This window comes from Paralichthys olivaceus, chromosome 23 (genome assembly GCF_024713975.1).
Source record: "Paralichthys olivaceus isolate ysfri-2021 chromosome 23, ASM2471397v2, whole genome shotgun sequence".
In the NCBI taxonomy this organism is placed as follows: Eukaryota; Metazoa; Chordata; class Actinopteri; order Pleuronectiformes; family Paralichthyidae; genus Paralichthys; species Paralichthys olivaceus.
This window is the reverse complement of record NC_091115.1, coordinates 20,861-38,262: the sequence shown is the minus strand read 5'-3', so window position 1 is coordinate 38,262 and position 17,402 is coordinate 20,861. Positions and strand designations below refer to the sequence as shown.

Sequence of the window (17,402 nt, the reverse complement as noted above, 5' to 3'; positions counted from 1 at the left end):
AACAAACACAAAATTTGTCATAAAATTAACAATAAGGTCAAAAAATACTTTCATCCTAAAAACTACAAAATAAAAAGTTTTTCGCAATAATTGAATCCTCTTATTTAGATGAACAGATTTGAGTAATATGTTTTTTTTTTTAAATAAATAAATGTATTGTTAGAAACTAAACCAGAGGTTGAACTAATTATTTAGATTTATCACCATCATCATCATGACTTAATGAACAGAGACTGCTGTGTGCTGTCTCTTTAAATTCTGACGTTTACTTCACCCAGAACTGAGACATTTGGCGGCCTCATGGTGGCGCTGCTATGTAGACGCTGAAGGTGACGGTGAAGATGATCTCCTCTGTTAATCTCATCAGCTCTGACACCAGAGATTACTGTCTGTTCTCAGGGGCGGGGCCTACTGTCCATTGGCCCCCGCCCCTTGATTTTACACACACACACACACACACACACACACACACACACACACACACACACACTGTGTGTGTGATGTGTTTGTGTAATTAGTGTGGATTTAGCTTCAGCAGTCGAGGATTCAGGTGAACAACAGAGACGGTCGGCAGCTCTGAGACGTGAGTAAACAAACACATTATTGGTTATTGTATAAATTGAGGTATTACCACGACAAACGTGGAACTCTGCAGCAGATTATGTCAGAAATAATAGTAAAACAAATCAGTGACACACACACAAAGTGTAAAGTGTGTGTCTGTGTAAATGTGTATTTATATATATATATATACACACCTGTTCTAGTCTTGATGACTCAAAGCGCTTTACAGTATTTTGACATTCACACACACATTCATACAGTGCATCTATTAGCAACACTTTTCTTTTTCTATGAGGGACAGCATCTTGCCCAAGGACACTAAGGCATGCAGATGAGGAAGACTGGGATCAAACTACCAACCTTCTGGTTGTTAGATGACCGCTCTGTCTGTGTGTGTGTGTGTGTGTGTGTGTGTGTGTGTGTGTGTGTGTGTGTGTGTGTGTGTGTGTGTGTGTGTGTGTGTGTGTGTGTGTGTGTGTGTGTGTGTGTGTGTGTGTGTGAAGAGTCAGTAATGATGATGGAGTGGAGCCATGGTATCGGGGGTCCCATAAAATTTCTTGAACGTGTACTTTAATGTGGTTTATGGCTGAGTTTGGCCTATGTCCCATCTGCTAACACGGAGGAGGACTTTGTAGCCTATACTGCAGACTCCCAACAGGGGGTGATCGAGGTGATTTGTCTTTACTTTTGGGAGCTGTCATGTCGTCCATCTTTATTAACAGTCTGCTCATGCACTCCGGTTACTTAATTGTGTTTATGAATGTTATCGTCAGCTAATGTCAGCTAACAGCTAATGTCAGCTAACAACTAATGTCAGCTAACAACTAATTAGCACAGACACTGGTGGCCCCAATCTGGAGCCCAGAGGAACTCCCCACTGTGATCTCACATTAAAAGAATATGAAACAACATAAAACGTTTGCAGGAGGTGAGCTGGAGTCCGTCTGTGACATCATCAACAGGTGACGCCCTTCCCATGGTGCCCTGCTCCCTCCAGGGTCACCATGGGAGACGAGCCTTACCCAGAATATCGAGCTCAGGAGCTATTTGATGAGTTTGTGTCGGCAACGACATGCAGGGCAGCGCTGCGAACCTTCGGCCAGCTGTGTGAACATCTGCAGATGGACATCAGCACCGCTGAGAGGCCGCTGTACCGACCAATCAAATGCCGGCTCAATTACTGGAGGGCCAACGCTCTGTGGGCCAAGCTGGACCGAAGGGCCGCACAGCAGGAGTATCTGAGGGCCCGGGTCTGCAGCAATAAAACGGTACAGTTAATAGAAGTTATTGCTGTTATAGACGTCATTGACATTATATATGTTGTTGACATATCTTCTAAAGATGTAACAAAAATGTTTTCTGTGTCTCTCTCTGATTGGTCAGTGTGTGATTATTGGGGCTGGGCCATGCGGTCTGAGGACAGCAGTGGAGCTGAGCTTCATGGGAGCTCGGGTGGTGCTGCTTGAGAAGAGAGACTCGTTCTCCAGGAACAATGTTCTCCACCTTTGGCCCTTCACCATCCATGACCTGCGGGGCCTTGGTGCCAAAAAGTTCTACGGAAAGTTCTGCGCCAGCTCAATCGACCACATCAGTGAGTCAGTGATCTGCTACACATGTCTGACCACAGCAGCTGGATCCTCTCATCAGCACCACCTGTGTTTTTCTTCAGGTATCCGTCAGCTGCAATTGGTCCTGCTTAAGGTCGCCTTACTGCTGGGAGTTGAAGTTCACGTCAATGTGGAATTTAAGAACCTGGTGGAGCCGGTGGACGACCACAGACGCAGTGAGGAGTTATTTTGATTATGAGATAAATCGTTTGTGATCTGTATACAGAGTTCACTTGTTCAACCGTTTGCCTGTTCACCTAATCACCTCTCCACCTGCTCACCTGTCCAGAGATCGGCTGGAGGATGGAGGTGAATCCAAAGTGTCATCCTGTCAATCATCTGGAGTTTGATGTCATCGTTGGAGCAGATGGACGCAGGAATACGCTGCCAGGTACAAAAACAGGAGTCAAGTTTTAAAATTTTCAGCTGAGACAAACAAAGTCGAGTCAAGGTGATTCTGTTCTCTGATTGATTACCAGGCTTCAGACGTAAAGAGTTCAGAGGGAAACTCGCCATCGCCATCACTGCCAACTTTAAAAACAGAAACACCCGTGCTGAGGCCAAAGTGGAGGAGATCAGCGGAGTCGCCTTCATCTTCAACCAGAGGTTCTTCCAGGAGCTTCGACAGGAAACGGGTTTGTTTTACTTTACGCTTTATTGTGTTTTTATTAAATTCACGATATAGATTTCTGTTAATGTTCTCACAAATGAACGTTTCAGGGATTGATCTGGAGAACATTGTCTACTACAAAGACGATACTCATTACTTTGTGATGACAGCAAAGAAACAGAGTCTGTTGGAGAAAGGAGTCATTCTACAGGTAAAAGTCACCTGGACACAAAACACAGTGAAGACTGACACGTCCAGTTGGAGGCGTCACAAATATCAAGTGTTGAAAACCAGCAAATCTAATGGAAATCTGAATTTTTTATTATTTTTTTTAAGTTAAACTTTAAGCGTCAGAAGAATCAGCGTTAAAACCAGGCAGGTCTGAAATAAGAGAAAATCTTTTCCTCCATCAGGACTTTGCTGACACTAAGCAGCTGCTCTCACGGGGGAACGTGGACCATCATGCATTGCAGGTGTACGCTTGTGAGGCTGCCAACTTCTCCACCAATCACCAGCTGCCGTCTCTTGACTTCGCCATGAACCACTATGGTCAGCCGGACGTCGCCATGTTTGACTTCACCTGCATGTATGCATCTGAGAACGCCGGCATGATCCGACAACGCCAGGGACACCAACTGCTTGTCACATTGGTGGGAGACAGCCTGCTGGAGGTGGGACAGGTGGAGGGACAGAAAGTTTGTAAATCTGTATTTTGTCCCCCTGTCTCTCTCTAACCCCCCCACCCCTCCTTTCTGTCTTTCTGCCCCCGCCCCCCCTCAGCCCTTCTGGCCAATGGGAACAGGTGTAGCTCGTGGTTTCCTCGCCGCTCTGGATTCAGCCTGGATGATCAGGAGTTGGTCTCAGGGTGGAGCTCCGCTGGACGTCCTGGCTGAGAGGTGAAAGGACATACCTGGACACCACACACACACACGCACCTCGACAGCACACAAACACACACACACACACACACACCTGGACACCACACTCTCACTTCGTAATGTCTCTTGTCTTTCAGAGAGAGTTTGTATCGTCTCCTCCCTCAGACGACTCCAGAGAACATGCAGAAGAACATCAGTTTGTTCTCTGTGGATCCAACGACACGCTACGTCAACACACACCGCATCACACCTGATCAGGTACACACACACACACACACACACACATACACCCACACACCCATCAGTCACCCAACCAATCACATCATTGGATGATGTGTTTTCAGGTGAGACATTTGCTGGACACTGGAGAAGAGGTGGCGCTAAAAACAAACTGTGGTGACATCATCCGTCTGCCTTTGCCCAGGATGCTCAGAGAGGGTGACGTCCCTTAACCCCTCCTACCTTAAGATAACACCCCCTCAAAAACAACTCCCTCCCATTCAGCAACAAACTCATCCCACTTCCCACTAACTCCTCCAGCCTGCCTGTAGATTTGATTTAATTGGTCCTCTCGTATTTTTATGCAGTTTATTCTGATTGGTCCTGTGTCTCGTTGCCATCTGACAGAGTCCGCGCCTCAGACCAATCAGCTGCTAATGTGGTGTCAGGAGCAGACGCATGGTTACCGTGGTGTAGCTGTGACTGACCTGACTACTTCTTGGAAGAGTGGCCTTGCTGTGTGTGCTGTCATCCACCGATGTCGACCCGATCTCATGTAGGGATAATTAATAATAACTCCTTAAAGCACTACATTTATTGGTTAATTGATCCTTTGCCATCATTTACTGAATGCTGATTTACTTCCTGTTTGTCCTCAGAGACTTTGACGCTCTCGATGAGTCGTTGGCAGAAGAAAACACTCGTCTGGGTTTTGATGTCGCAGAACAAGAATTGGGGATTCCTCCTCCGATGACGGTGGAAGAAATGTTGTCAGTCGGAGAACCGGACTCTCTCTCTATGGTCGTGTACCTGAGTCAGTTCTACCAGCTGCTCAAAGATTCACCGCCCCCTGCTGGTGAGACAGAATTAAACTAGGACACGTTAAAATGAACATCCAACTTACATTATTATTATTGTTGTTGTTATTATATGAATTGTTGGTGCTACCATTATTAACATCTTATATTCTAAATGTTATTTTTCAACATGTCAGTAAATGTTATGTTTGTTTCAGGATGTTTGAGTCGGAGCTCAGATGTGAGGTTAGCACTCGTCACTCCTGCCTCCCTCCTCAGTCGACTCGGAAACAGTCTGACCAGGAAATCGAACCCAAAGGTTCTGTCAGTCTGTTTGAATGTTTATAACTTAATTAGCAGTGTTTAACATTCAGCTGAATGCAGCCTCTGTGTCAACAGGAGCTCAGAGATGCTGCAGGTAAAAGGAGGAAGACCAGTGGACTGAGTCAAGAGCAGCAGGAGGTCAGTGTTAGAGTTCTTCTTCCACACAATTATGGCTGGAGGTGCTATGTTTTCAGGTGGTCCGTTCGTACCAAATTTGGAGAGATCTCCTGTGATGGTCTACACCTTCAGAGCATTTTTAAAAGAGGGAATTTGATGTTTCCTTTTCTGCTCTCAAGTCATGTAACCCTAACGTGGGCGTCGACAGACAGGTGTGTGATAACACGTCTTTGGGCGGGTCCACTGGATCCAGAGTTCGTCTGATGGCCAATCAGCTCCAAGCAAAGCTGGACCAGACTTTGTCTTCTTCTGCTTCACGTCAACAGGTGAGTTTAGAGACACTTCCGATCAATAATTAAGTGACGTTGGGTCGTCGTCAACAGCAACAATATTTCTTGATTGGCTGATAGTTTTGGAATGTTCCTTTAATGACCTTTATGGACAGTTTGTTTCGGCAGAACTCAGAAATGTAATTAAAATGAATGCCTCAGTGTTTCTGTCATTTCTGTTGTTGACCAACAGGGGGAGGTGTTGTCCAGTGTCCATCCAGCCTCAGAGTCTGCGGACGCTGCTGCCCAGCCGACATCATGGAGACCGGTAAAGCCTCGGAGCAGACGAGAAGGATGAAGATTTATCAAAATTCACTTTTTATATAAAACAATAGCAGAAGAAAAGATGACACAAAAAACTGTTCGGAGTTGGGGGGGGGGGGGGGGGGGGGGGGGTAATGAAGTGTTTGAGTCCAAAAAACACTTCTGGAGTTTCAGGGGTTAAAAGTGTTGGAGCAGAATACAAACAACTGAAGTAACTAGTGAGTGGTTCTTCAAACGTAATAATACAACTGAAAAAACCTCCATACTGCTTCTGTGATGTCATCAAGGAAAGAGGTCATTATCACCATCAACATGTAGAACATGTTTTACATGACCAGCCAATGTTCAATGTATGAAACTAAACATATCTCAAATTTTATCTCAAATTTTAATGATTTTATATGATTTGTGATTTCAGCATTTTAGGATGATTGTATATGACATATCGATTTTAAATTCTCTGATGATCCTTGTATGAATCTGTTTGTCTCCACAGAGAAAACGAACTCTTCAACAGGAGCAGATGAGTTTCCGCTTCAAAGAGAAGATCAAGTGTCAGAGCGCCCTCAGCAGGGACGAGCAGGTACCATGCTGCAGTGCATTCTGGGTGTCTGTGTTGTGTTTGTCACCAGGTGCGAACAACATACTCTGACCTGGACCAGTGGGCGTGTCACGGTTGTTTGTGTTTTATTGTCGAATCTTCAGGGCAGAAAGTTGTCATGATGAATCTGCATATGATAAGTTTTATATCAGAGATGAGTTGAGATCAACCTGAAGCTCAACACTGCTGATGTGTTTCCAACCCAAATCCAAAAATATAAACTCATGGCATTACGACAACCTCACAACAAGACCAGGAACGACCACATCACTTCCTCCTCGTTTATAAAGTTTGTACAAATATCTCAGCAGACTCAGACGTTTTTCGGTAAAATTATCAGATTTAACAGGGAATCTGATTCCTCACAAATCCAAGATTCATGTTTTCGCCCTCAGAAGGACTGAAGATTTACATCATTGACCCGAGTCTAGGTGAGACGTCGTTTTAATCCAACAACCGTTGCTTGCCGCTGCCAATACCTCTTCTAAAGACAAACATCACTTGCAATGAATCCTGGGAGAGGTTGGGCCATGAAGAATCCACTCCTTCTTATCGTGGGGATGAAAGGACACATTTGAGAATGAGACAGACCGGTTCTGCTGCTGTGATGCAGTTGATCTTCAAATGGAGGATGAGGCCCCTGAACAGAAACACAGCAACAGTTTCTGAATGACTGTTTATATTGAGAACAGCAGTGGGCTGAGGATGGAGCCTTGAGGAACCCCACAATTGTCACTTGTGTTTGTGTTATGACAAGCTCCAACACCATCTGATCAATATCATTCATATTCATAAATAACATCAAATAACTTTTTCCAGCCCCTCAGATAAAAAGATAATCACATCTGTAGTTATAGTTTATTGTTTAAAACAAGTGAAAGAAATCCAATGACTAAAATTAATTAAAATAAAGTGAATTCCAGGAGGATTTAATCAAGTCAAATTAATAATGTGATTATGGTAAATATTAATCGATGTAATGTTGAGGGACGAGTTGTTGAGAAGAGGATAGATGTTCTTGAATCTAACGTCAGAGAAATCAGCTGATTATGTGTCTATGATTCAAATATTGAGAACAACAGTAAACACATCCGTCTTATCTTCAATTTCCACTGACGTGTTTCTTTTGTTCTTGTTTTTCGTCTCTTCAGTTTCCTGCCTGCTGCAGCAATGTCTGTTTCTTCTGCCAGCAGAGAGTCTACGTGATGGAGCGTCTGAGCGCTGAGGGCTTGTTTTTCCATCGCAGCTGTTTCCAGTGTGATTTCTGCAGCAGTTCGCTCAGACTGTCTGCGTACGCCTTCGACCAACACGCTGGTTAGTTTTACTGCTCAGAGCATGTCATTGTTCAAACAAACCTGCAAATATTTCTTCACGGTTTGTATTTTAGTTTGAAATACTTAAATAAAACCCTAATGGGAGATGCATTATGCTAATGAGTGTCCTGTCTAAGATTGAAGTACACACGTGTGTGTGTGTGTGTAGATTTATGTACAATATGTGTATTGTGTTTGAGCTTCGCGATAAACCAGATCTTTGGTTGAAGCTTTGAGTGGCCACAAAATAAGGATTTGAAGTGTGAGGTGGGAACAATTTGAACATTGATGTAAAAACCACAGATCAGGTGTTACTGCGTGGACATCCATCCTAACACTGCATTCACTGTCTCAGGGAAGTTTTTCTGTCTCCATCACTCTGACTGTTGTCTGAGCACCACCACGGTGAGGAGGAGGCCGACGGCATCCGACAGATCAGCTTCACAGCGAACATCTGTGGTAAGAACACACAATGATTTCTGAGCTAATGTTAAGTGATGAACGAAGTTGACACTGTGAACAAATGAAAGTTAAAAAAACTTAAACATGTTAGAATGACTAAATGTTCACTATAAAAAGTGTTTTAACCTACTTTTTATATTAACATGACATATTAACAACAAAAATATTCAAAAGTGTTTTAACTTAATTTATCTCTTTACTTATTTAGATGTGTGGAAATGTCTCGATTCTTAGATGCATCGTGATGCAGACTTGGATGACTCTGCATCGATACAGTGACTGAACATAATCAATTCATGTTTTCTGCTATGCTCATTGTTTTAGCGACTTCCCACCACTGAATAATTATAACACAGCTGCTTCAGGACAGGCACTCATTAAAGGTCCAGTCTGTGTCAGAGTCTCTGTCGAAGTCTGTTTCTTCCTCTGACCTGCGCTCACTTTACAGTCTAACAATAAACACCATCACTGATCACAAGTTATTAGGACACGTACAAGAGTGATGTTTACTTTGTTTGTTTTATTCTCTAGAGTTTATTATAACCATGTTTAAACCTGCTACACAACACAAGAAATAATGTGACACACTCAGGAAATTAGGGTAAAGTGATTGGAACGATCCAGAGTCATGATCTGACACCATCGATTAATAACTAAATACATGTGATTATCAGTTCATGTGAAGAGGGAAAGAGACCAGCAGGAACACACAAACACACACACACACCTGTGAATGCCAGTGTGGAGACCATATATATATATATATATATATATATATATATATACTTTTCATCAGTGGATGTGTCTTGATGAATACATTTATTCAAGGGGTGTGTTTGTTTTGTTGACAGGTGTCTCTGGGCTCAGGCCCCTCCCTCCCCTCCTCTGACTGTCAGGACTGGGCAGAGCGCCGCCGTTCGTCAGGTGAGTGGTCGTCACCTGCGTGGTCGTCTGTAGATTTCTTCTTGATTTCTCAGCTGTTCTCTCAGGGCCTCACTCTGGAATCATTGTGCTTTAGTGTGTGTGTGTCTCTGTATGTGTGTGTGTGTGTGTGTGTGTGCGGCCATGCTGGCGTGTTTGCAGAAGTTTCTGTGATGGTGGTGACACCTGAGAGAATCAAGCTCGAAAACTGCAGACAAAGCTCAACCGAGGCGGGGTTGTGTGAGGAGGCGGAGCTACATGAGATCTCAGAGGAGACGTTGAACCAGTTCAACCTGAACCAAGAGCAAAAACAGGAAGTGAGGTCAGAGACAACAGCCTTTAAACAGTTTTTGATTTAAAGTAGAATCAAACTAAACTTTCACCTGTTATATTAAAAATATTTTCCAAAGTTTGTCATTTACTGACACAATTGATTTTCCATTAATGGCATTTTAGCTCTTCATCTTCCTGCCCTTCAACTTCGTCGTCCTCCTACTCTTCATCTTCCTGCTCGTCATCTTCCTTCTGCTCTTGCTCTTTATTATCCTGCTCTTCATCTCCTTCTCCTCATTCTCTTCATCTTCCTGCTCTTCATCTTTTTCCTCTTCCTCTCTGTATTTGTGTTTTCAGTTCAGTGTCTGGGAGTGAGGAGGAAGAGGAGGAACGAGGAGGTCATGTGACCTCAGTGGTCAGAGCTTCATGGAGGGAAACTCTGCATCAACTCCTCAGGAGAAACAAGGATGAAGAGGAGGATTATGATGAAGGCAGTGAGGTGGACAACAGTGAGTTTCACTTCTGTCCTTTTGAGTCCTTTTTTTCTGTGTGTGTTGTGTATGTCTCCCCCTGCTGGTGGAGGGTGAGTACACGTGTGTGGAAACGGGTCTGAACCAAACTCCATTAAAAAAACATCTAATTTGACTTAATCTTGACTTTAATCTGAATTGAACTTGTAACTAGATACATATTTACTTGTATTGATCATTCTTCTGGTTTTATATTCTGTGTGTCTGTTAATAATTAAATATGAATAAATCTAAATATTTATCATTAATCACCCCGCCCCCTTCCCATCTCAGGGGAGGAGTTTTCTCATCTCGTCCCTCAGAGTGTCTTATCAGTGGCAGGAAGTGACATCACAGGGTCTGCAACACCTGTGCAGCCTGACTCCACACGTTCATCATTGACTCTGCTCCCTGGTACAACGCCCTCCACCGCCTCTTTCATCACCATACCTGACTCCACCCACCATGAGGGCAAAGACACTTTGGTCGCCATGGAAACAGCCAGTCAGCAACGTGCTTCCCGACAGTGGTGTTCCTTCGATGACATCAGCCCTGAACTACCACTGAAGAAACTCCTCCCTCAATACGAAACATGGGTGTGGTCACAACATGTAGGGGCGGGGTTTGAGGAAGAGGTAGAGACAGAGAGGGGGAGGAGGAGACATCACCTCCCCCTCCCTTTGCAGGGCCTCCTTCAGCTGAAGGGGCTCAAGGAGGCTCCGTACCCTGGACAGGTGGAGGTGGAAGGTGGTGGAGCCAGAGCTCTGTGGAGGGCTGTGTTCTCCGGAAACAAGAAGGAGAAGAAGAGGTGCAGGACTTCACCTCCATTAAAGACAAAGAAGGTTACAGCCAATCAGAGGAGAGCTACAGGTGATGATGTTAGAAACACACATTCAGAAAGAGGGTGGTCTTTGTGATGATGTAATAAGCTTACTTCCTGTCTCCAGATGTGAGAGGAAGTCTGACAGAAGAGTCAAATCTGGAATCATCAACGCTGTTGCAACGATGTTCGCTAAAACCCAGCAACAATGTAAGTAACCAACCAATCAGAGTACAACCAATCAGAGTACAACCAATCAGAATACAATAATTTGATGTCTGTTGTGTGTAGCTGTGTCTAGGGCTGTTGGACCTCACATCTGAAATCCACAGAGTCACAATAACGGAAGAGGAGGAGGAACAGGAGGTGCATAAGAATTTGATTGATGTGATCAATAGTATGATTGACAGGTGTTGTGATGTATACATGTTATCGTTACATGTTTTGATTGACAGGTGTTGTGATATATACATGTTATGCTAACCCTTACCCTTTAAAACACTTTGACTGGTTTTGTTTTTTTGTTTCATATTCTTGGGTCTCAGCCGTTATATGTTCCACATGCTCTGGCTTTCAAACGATCATATGCCATCAAGGTAATGATACATGTTGTTCCAGAGGGCGTTTCTAACGTCCAGGTGTATGTCCACTCATCTGTGGGGAAGTCACACTGATGTTTGTGTTGTTCCAGAGACACTCTGGGAGGGACAGACTCCCCCTGCAGGACTCTGACGGACAGTCCTCTTGTCGCACTGAGGTTGTAGGGGTCATAGTTGAGCCAAAGGAGCTGTCCAGTCTGAGCGTGAAGGAGGCCATGTTCCACAGAGGGCCAGAGGATGAAGACGAAGACCTGGACACGAAAATCACCAGAGGCGTTCAGAGAGCCGCTCGACGGCAAGCGAAACAGGAACAACAGAAGAGACTTCACAAAGCTCAGGTGAGTTTACCTGAATACAGAGACGTTCCCCTGACGATGCGAGGTTCAACTGACGACAGAGACGTCCCTGTGTGGTAAAGTTGTGATGATTTTGTTGTGTATAAAGTTGTTTGTGTTTCAGATGATCCAGAGACATCTTCAGCAGGTTGAACAGAAACAAAGAGAACTGGAGGAGAAAGGAGTGATGGTGGAGAAATCTCTGAGAGGAGAAGCTGGTACACACACACACACACTCTAACACACTCTAACACACACACACACACACACACACACACACACACACATATATATACTTAACATCTATAAATATGCACTGTTTATATACACACACACACGTATACACTTTGCTTACGAGATTACTGTGGAGACTATCGACTGTCAACACATTGACCTTCATCTCGAACCAATATATATACTATGTTTACTTGTCTGTGTTTCTGACCTGTCTGTCTCTCAGGGCTGGGTCGTGTGGAGAACCCGGTTCTGATGCATCAGTGGTTCCAGCTCGTTCAGCAGAAGAATTCTTTGCTTCGATATGAATCTGAGCTCCTCATATTGTGAGTATCTGACCTGTGGTGTGGTTCAGGGTCACCAGAGGTTGACCTGTGGTGTGGTTTAGGGTCACCAGAGGTTGACCTGTGACCTGTGTTTCAGTGCTCGGGAGCTGGAGCTGGAGGATCGTCAGAGTCGTTTGCAGCAGGAGCTCAGAGACAAAATGGCTGTTGATGGTAAATTTACTTTTTCCTATTTTACTAAATATTTCAAAGTTAAATAAAAATATAAAATGTCTGTGTGTATTGATTTGTTGTTATTTTGTTTGTGTTGTCATTTTTGTGCTGAGTTGTTGTCGATGTGATGTTGCTGTGTTGAGTTTTCGTGTGTGTTTGATGTATTGCGTTGTTTGGTTAGGGGTTAGGGTTAGTTGAATTATCTGGATGACTCCCCTGCTTGATCTGATAACTGAGCAGTTGAACTGGGAGCCAAAGGCAAAACACTGGCCGACGCATGCCATCAAAGCTCTCCACTCTCACATATCCCCTTTAAGTCAGATTGGATTTGTTCAAATGTATTTCTTAGTTTTTGATAAGTTTACTTTAAATTAAGTGTAAAGTAAGATTTCTTTGTATACTTGATAAGATAATTTGAAAGTTTCTGATATTGTAAGACACATTGTGTGTGTTGTTATTTTGTGTGTGTTGTTTCATGTTGATGTTGTTGTTTTTTTGTGTGTTGCTGTGTTGTTTTGTGTGTGTTGATATTTTGTGTGTGTTGTGTTGTATGGTGCTGCTGCTGTTCCTCAGACCATCTGAAGGGGGCGCAGCAGCTGTTTGAGGAGCATGTGATGCTGGAGCAGATGTTGGAGGTGGTGCAGCAGAGAGATTGTCTAGTGTCCCTGCTGGAGAGGCAGAGAATGCAGCTGCCACAGAAACAACAGGACCAGGACCAGGACCTGGAGCAGCTGATCCTGACCTGAGACCTGGGACTCAGCTGATTCTGGACCAAGAAATTCTGCATCTTCTATATTTAAGTCAAACCAGGAATGACTTCCAGTTTAATGGACAATATTTCCTTCAAGTAAGAGACAGTGATGGGCAAACGATTTTCCCCAGCATATGCAAACATATACATGGCAGATTGGGAGGAGACTGCCTTCCAGAAGTGCAACAAAATCCCAACACAATACTTGAGATATGTTGATGATATCTGGGGAATCTGGACCCACTCCAAAGAAGACTTCCGAACCTTTGTAAACACCCGTAACAACCACCACAACTTCGTCGAGGTGGAACCAGAAACAAGTGACACTAAGGTAAACTCTCTGGATAGTACTGTCTACAAAGGAGTATCCACACACAAAAGTGTACTTCAAACCAACAGATACACATGTTCTGTTGCACAAACAGAGCTTCCACCCAAAATATGTCTTTCCAGGAATTTCAATTACTGGGATTTGAAAGGATATGTTCCAGCTGATCTCCTTGAACTTAGTGTACTCTAAATTTTCTACACAGGCCAACTTAAGAATCAAAATTAATTTTCAAGAGACTGGGAGAGAAATTCAAAGTAATATTGGCTTATAGGAAAAATCCTAACCTACCGGACAAGAAGAACAGAACAGTGGATGAGAAGACTAGATTCAAGATTCCTGAATTAACTGAATGAGAAGGACATCTCATAACAGATTGTCATGAAAATGTTGTCATTTGTGTATGTGATATTGAACGAGCAGATGAGTGTGTGGAAGATTGCCCAGATCTAAAATGGCAAATTTAGGTTTACAATCTATTGCTCATAGATTTTAACTGTATGTATCTCTCTGTATATGGTTGGGATCTCACAGCCGGGGTAGTCACTCCAGGGTTGTCCTCAGAAATGGGAAGACAGGATGTCTTCCACACTGATAAGATGACATCAGGAGAGTAATACATTCGCAATGGAAGGGGGCTGTGGATAATAATGTGTACTGTGAGTCCATCTGCAGATGCTGAATTAAAAAAAAGAAAGAAGTGTTGACTTTGTGCTTGATTAATAGAAATTGCCACAAGATCTGCTAGACAAGGGACATATACCTCTACATATTCCTTGTGTAGTTGGATTGTCAAATTTATTCTGACCTCAAACCTTTACAATAAAATGTAAAAAGTTGTTTCTTAAATATGAGTCCATTTGTCTTAAGGTTTTTAGATAAATATTCATATTGACCTCAACCATTGATTGTATAGTTCCTGGTTTTTCTAGTTTCAATAACTGTAAAGTTTGTTGTATTTTCACTAATACAAAAGGGGATGAAAGTGATGATAAGACGGGACAATGTTCAAAGCTGAAGGTCAAAGAATGGAACCAACAGGTTCTGTTCATGGCTGTAGCCAGAACTAACCCAAGATCTGAGACTCCCTTTGACACTAGATAAAATATTAAAAAATTACTTGAGGTCAACACCTTGAAAAAAATACCAGAATAATAAATGATAAATAATAAAAAAAAAGTCCCTCTCCTCACCTCTCTTAAGGCAGCAGGGGGAGGCAGAGTTGACAGTCCCGTTTGGGGCGGAGTTTAGCCTGGACAGGCTTCTCTCACTTACTGTGGTCCCACCACTCAGGCAAAAGAGGAGGGAGAATTGAAGGAGCCACCTTTTCAGGATGTTCAGGCTGTGAATGAGGAGATGGTGCCCTGTACAAGCTTGAGAGGCCTTCCTGTGACCACAAAGAGGTACTAGTCTTCATATGCCCTGTCCCTTGTGAATGTTAATCCAAAGATGAAACTGTTGGGGTAATGGATCTGAGCCCATCTTCTGTGAAAGGTCGCGGGAGGTGCTCAGTCCTTCTCTCAGGATGATGGTCCCTGGTCCTAGTTACGGGGATGGCCTTGTTGCCTCCCGTTTTGTATAGTGGTCTATCCCCCACCATCCTTATTGAGGTAACCAATTTTTGGGTAACTGTGATTGTCATTTGTCTATTTATGTGTGTGAATAAATCACAGGTGCTTGGATTAGGGATTAGGATACAGGATGATAACCACACTGAGATGGGCCCTTCTTGAATAACTTTTGCTCTGAAGGTTGTAGAGACTTCAAAGTAGGCTACGTCTATACTAATTCGGGTATTCCTGGTCAATTGGTACCATCCTCGAGTCTCTACGACCTTCGGAAGGGGGTAAATGATAAAAACCAGGGGGCTATAATGGGCCTTTTTTGAATAACTTTTTTTGTGAAGGTCGTAGAGAAGTTTTTTCTTTTTTGTTTTGGACCTCCATCTTTTTAAAGTAACTTTTGCCAGTATTTTTATTCTTTCATTGTATGTATTTCAGAAAGTGTTATTTCTCTTTTTTCTTTTGGACATCCGTCTTTTAAAAGTGAAGATGAGTTTTACCGATTTTTTAAAACTCTAATAAGTTAGGGTTAGGGTAAGGGGATAATAGCCAAGCGTGTCCGCGTCCGGCTCTGTGGACACGCTATTTCCCGGGGTGCCAGAGACTCGGGACTTTGGCTACCACCCCATTTTCAGGGGTGCTCTTTCTGTTGGTGGCAGTGCTTGGAAGCCACGACCTTTGGTCCCTGAGATAGGGTTAGGGGTTAGGGTTGGGGTTAGGGTTAAGATACAGGATGATAACCTTCTTGAATAACTATTTTTCTGAAGGTCTTAGAGACTTCAAAGTTGGCTCCGCCTCCACTAATTCGGGTATTCCCGATCGAATGGTACCACCCCCACGTCTCTACGACCTTCGGAAGGGGTCGAATGGTGAAATTGAGAAAAAGCTCACAGGCCCTTCTTGAATAACTTTTGTTCTGAAGGTCCTAGAGACTTAAAAGTAGGCTCTCTCTACCTTATCGGGTATTCCCGATCGATTGGTACCATCCCCGGGTCTCTACGACCTTTGGAAGGGTATAAACGGTGAAAAGGGTTAGGGTTAGGGTGTTAGGGGGTTAGGGTTAGGATAAGGGATGAAAGCACATAGGAGAAGGAGATATTCTAAAATAACTTTTTTTGTGAAGGTCGGAGCGACTTAGAAAGTGGTTCGGTCTGGACTAATTTGGGTCCTGCGGATCGATTGGTCCCATCCCCGAGCTTCTCCGACCTTCGGAAGGGGTCGAACAACGAAATCCCCCAAAATCTGAGGAGATATTCCTGAATAACTTTTTTTGTGAAGGTCGGAGCGACTTGCAAGTTGGCTCTACCCCCACTAATTCGGGTATTGCGCATCGATTGGTACCATCCCCGATAGGACCTAACCCTAACCCTAACTTTTGTTGTGAATAGTTCCTGTGGTCTCCAGTTTCAATAACTGTAAAATTGGTTGTTTTTTAACCAATATAATAAAAAAGGGGATGAAAGTGATGATAAGATGTGTGGATATCCTGGCATCAATCCTGGGGGACCACGAAGGCTGTGTTTACCACGGCTGTCCCTGACTTCCCCTATCCTTGGGGGGCTTTGAAAGCACTGCATAGTCAAGGGATCTGATCATCTTTGGGGAGACCCTGAATAGGTCTTTAAGCTCCATGATTTTATTACCTCTTTGCAGGATGACCCTGATGCCTCAACCCTAAGTGGCCAGACTAGGGCTACCTAGCGGTGTTAACAAATAGTCTGTGCCAGACAGGGGTCAAGTATGCACCTGTTGGGGGTCTACTGAAGTATCTTGACGACACTCTTGCTTCATTGGATGACTGGGCCGTTGAAATGGTGAGTCAAACACAATGCACTTAGGCACACATGCCATCAGTACTGTACTCTTGCATATCACCTGCTGTTTTCCTTTGGACATACATCTGTTTTAAAGGGTTAGGGTTAGGATAAGGGATGAAAGCACATAGGAGAAGGAGATATTCTTGAATAACTTTTTTTGTAAAGGTTGGAGCGACTTGGAAAGGGGTTAGGGTTGGGGTTAGGGTTAGGGTTAGAGGGTTAGGGTTAGGGGGTTAGGGTTAGGGGGTTAGGGTTAGGGTTAGGGGGTTAGGGGGTTAGGGTTAGGGGGTTAGGGTTAGAGGGTTAGGGTTAGGGTTAGGGTTAGGGTTAGGGGTTAGGGTTAGGGGGTTAGGGGGTTAGGGTTAGGGTTAGGGGGTTAGAGGGTTAGGGTTAGGGTTAGGGGTTAGGGTTAGGGTTAGGGGGTTAGGGTTAGGGTTAGGGTTAGGGGGTTAGGGTTAGGGTTAGGGTTAGGGGGTTAAGGGTTAGGGGGTTAAGGGTTAGGGTTAGGGGTTAGGGTTAGGGGTTAGGGGTTAGGGGTTAGGGTTAGGGTTAGGATAAGGGATGAAAGGGTTAGGGTTAGGGTTAGGGTTAGGGGGTTAGGGTTAGGGTTAGGGTTAGGGTTAGGGGTTAGGGTTAGGGGTTAGGGGTTAGGGTTAGGGTTAGGGTTAGGA

At 43.9% G+C, this 17,402-nt stretch overlaps 1 protein-coding gene across 6 annotated transcripts; it reads left to right on the top strand.

Moving 5' to 3' along the window:
• Positions 1-69: 69 nt before the first annotated feature.
• On the top strand, positions 70-14,052 carry LOC109641646 (protein-methionine sulfoxide oxidase mical3b-like). Of its 6 annotated transcripts, none has more exons than XM_069519829.1 (32): positions 504-583; positions 1,490-1,832; positions 1,948-2,155; positions 2,234-2,347; positions 2,461-2,562; positions 2,651-2,806; positions 2,892-2,992; positions 3,195-3,452; positions 3,562-3,677; positions 3,797-3,917; positions 4,004-4,097; positions 4,287-4,434; positions 4,538-4,734; positions 4,894-4,994; positions 5,075-5,137; positions 5,296-5,442; positions 5,639-5,713; positions 6,206-6,292; positions 7,462-7,624; positions 7,979-8,082; positions 8,937-9,009; positions 9,169-9,328; positions 9,637-9,788; positions 10,083-10,658; positions 10,736-10,818; positions 10,900-10,974; positions 11,154-11,204; positions 11,300-11,545; positions 11,667-11,760; positions 12,003-12,102; positions 12,200-12,273; positions 12,847-14,052. In XM_069519829.1, the coding sequence occupies exons 2-32, from the start codon at positions 1,569-1,571 to the stop codon at positions 13,017-13,019; spliced, it is 4,476 nt and encodes a 1,491-aa protein (XP_069375930.1). In that variant the 5' UTR covers positions 504-583; positions 1,490-1,568; the 3' UTR covers positions 13,020-14,052. The 6 variants fall into 6 exon arrangements, 4 of the variants coding, with proteins under 4 accessions (XP_069375933.1, XP_069375930.1, XP_069375932.1 ...); XM_069519830.1 differs by having other exon boundaries at positions 518-583; positions 1,527-1,832; XM_069519831.1 differs by lacking the exon at positions 11,154-11,204.
• The last annotated feature ends 3,350 nt before the right edge of the window (positions 14,053-17,402 follow it).

What these genes read in the sequence shown, in the direction of transcription:
- LOC109641646 (XM_069519829.1), top strand. Translation starts at nt 1,569, where the DNA reads ATGGGAGACGAGCCTTACCCAGAATATCGAGCTCAGGAGCTATTTGAT. An exon ending in AGATTCACCGCCCCCTGCTG is followed by an intron (nt 4,735 to 4,893) that starts GTGAGACAGAAT and finishes TGTTTGTTTCAG; the next exon opens with GATGTTTGAGTCGGAGCTCA. An exon ending in AGACAAAATGGCTGTTGATG is followed by an intron (nt 12,274 to 12,846) that starts GTAAATTTACTT and finishes GCTGTTCCTCAG; the next exon opens with ACCATCTGAAGGGGGCGCAG.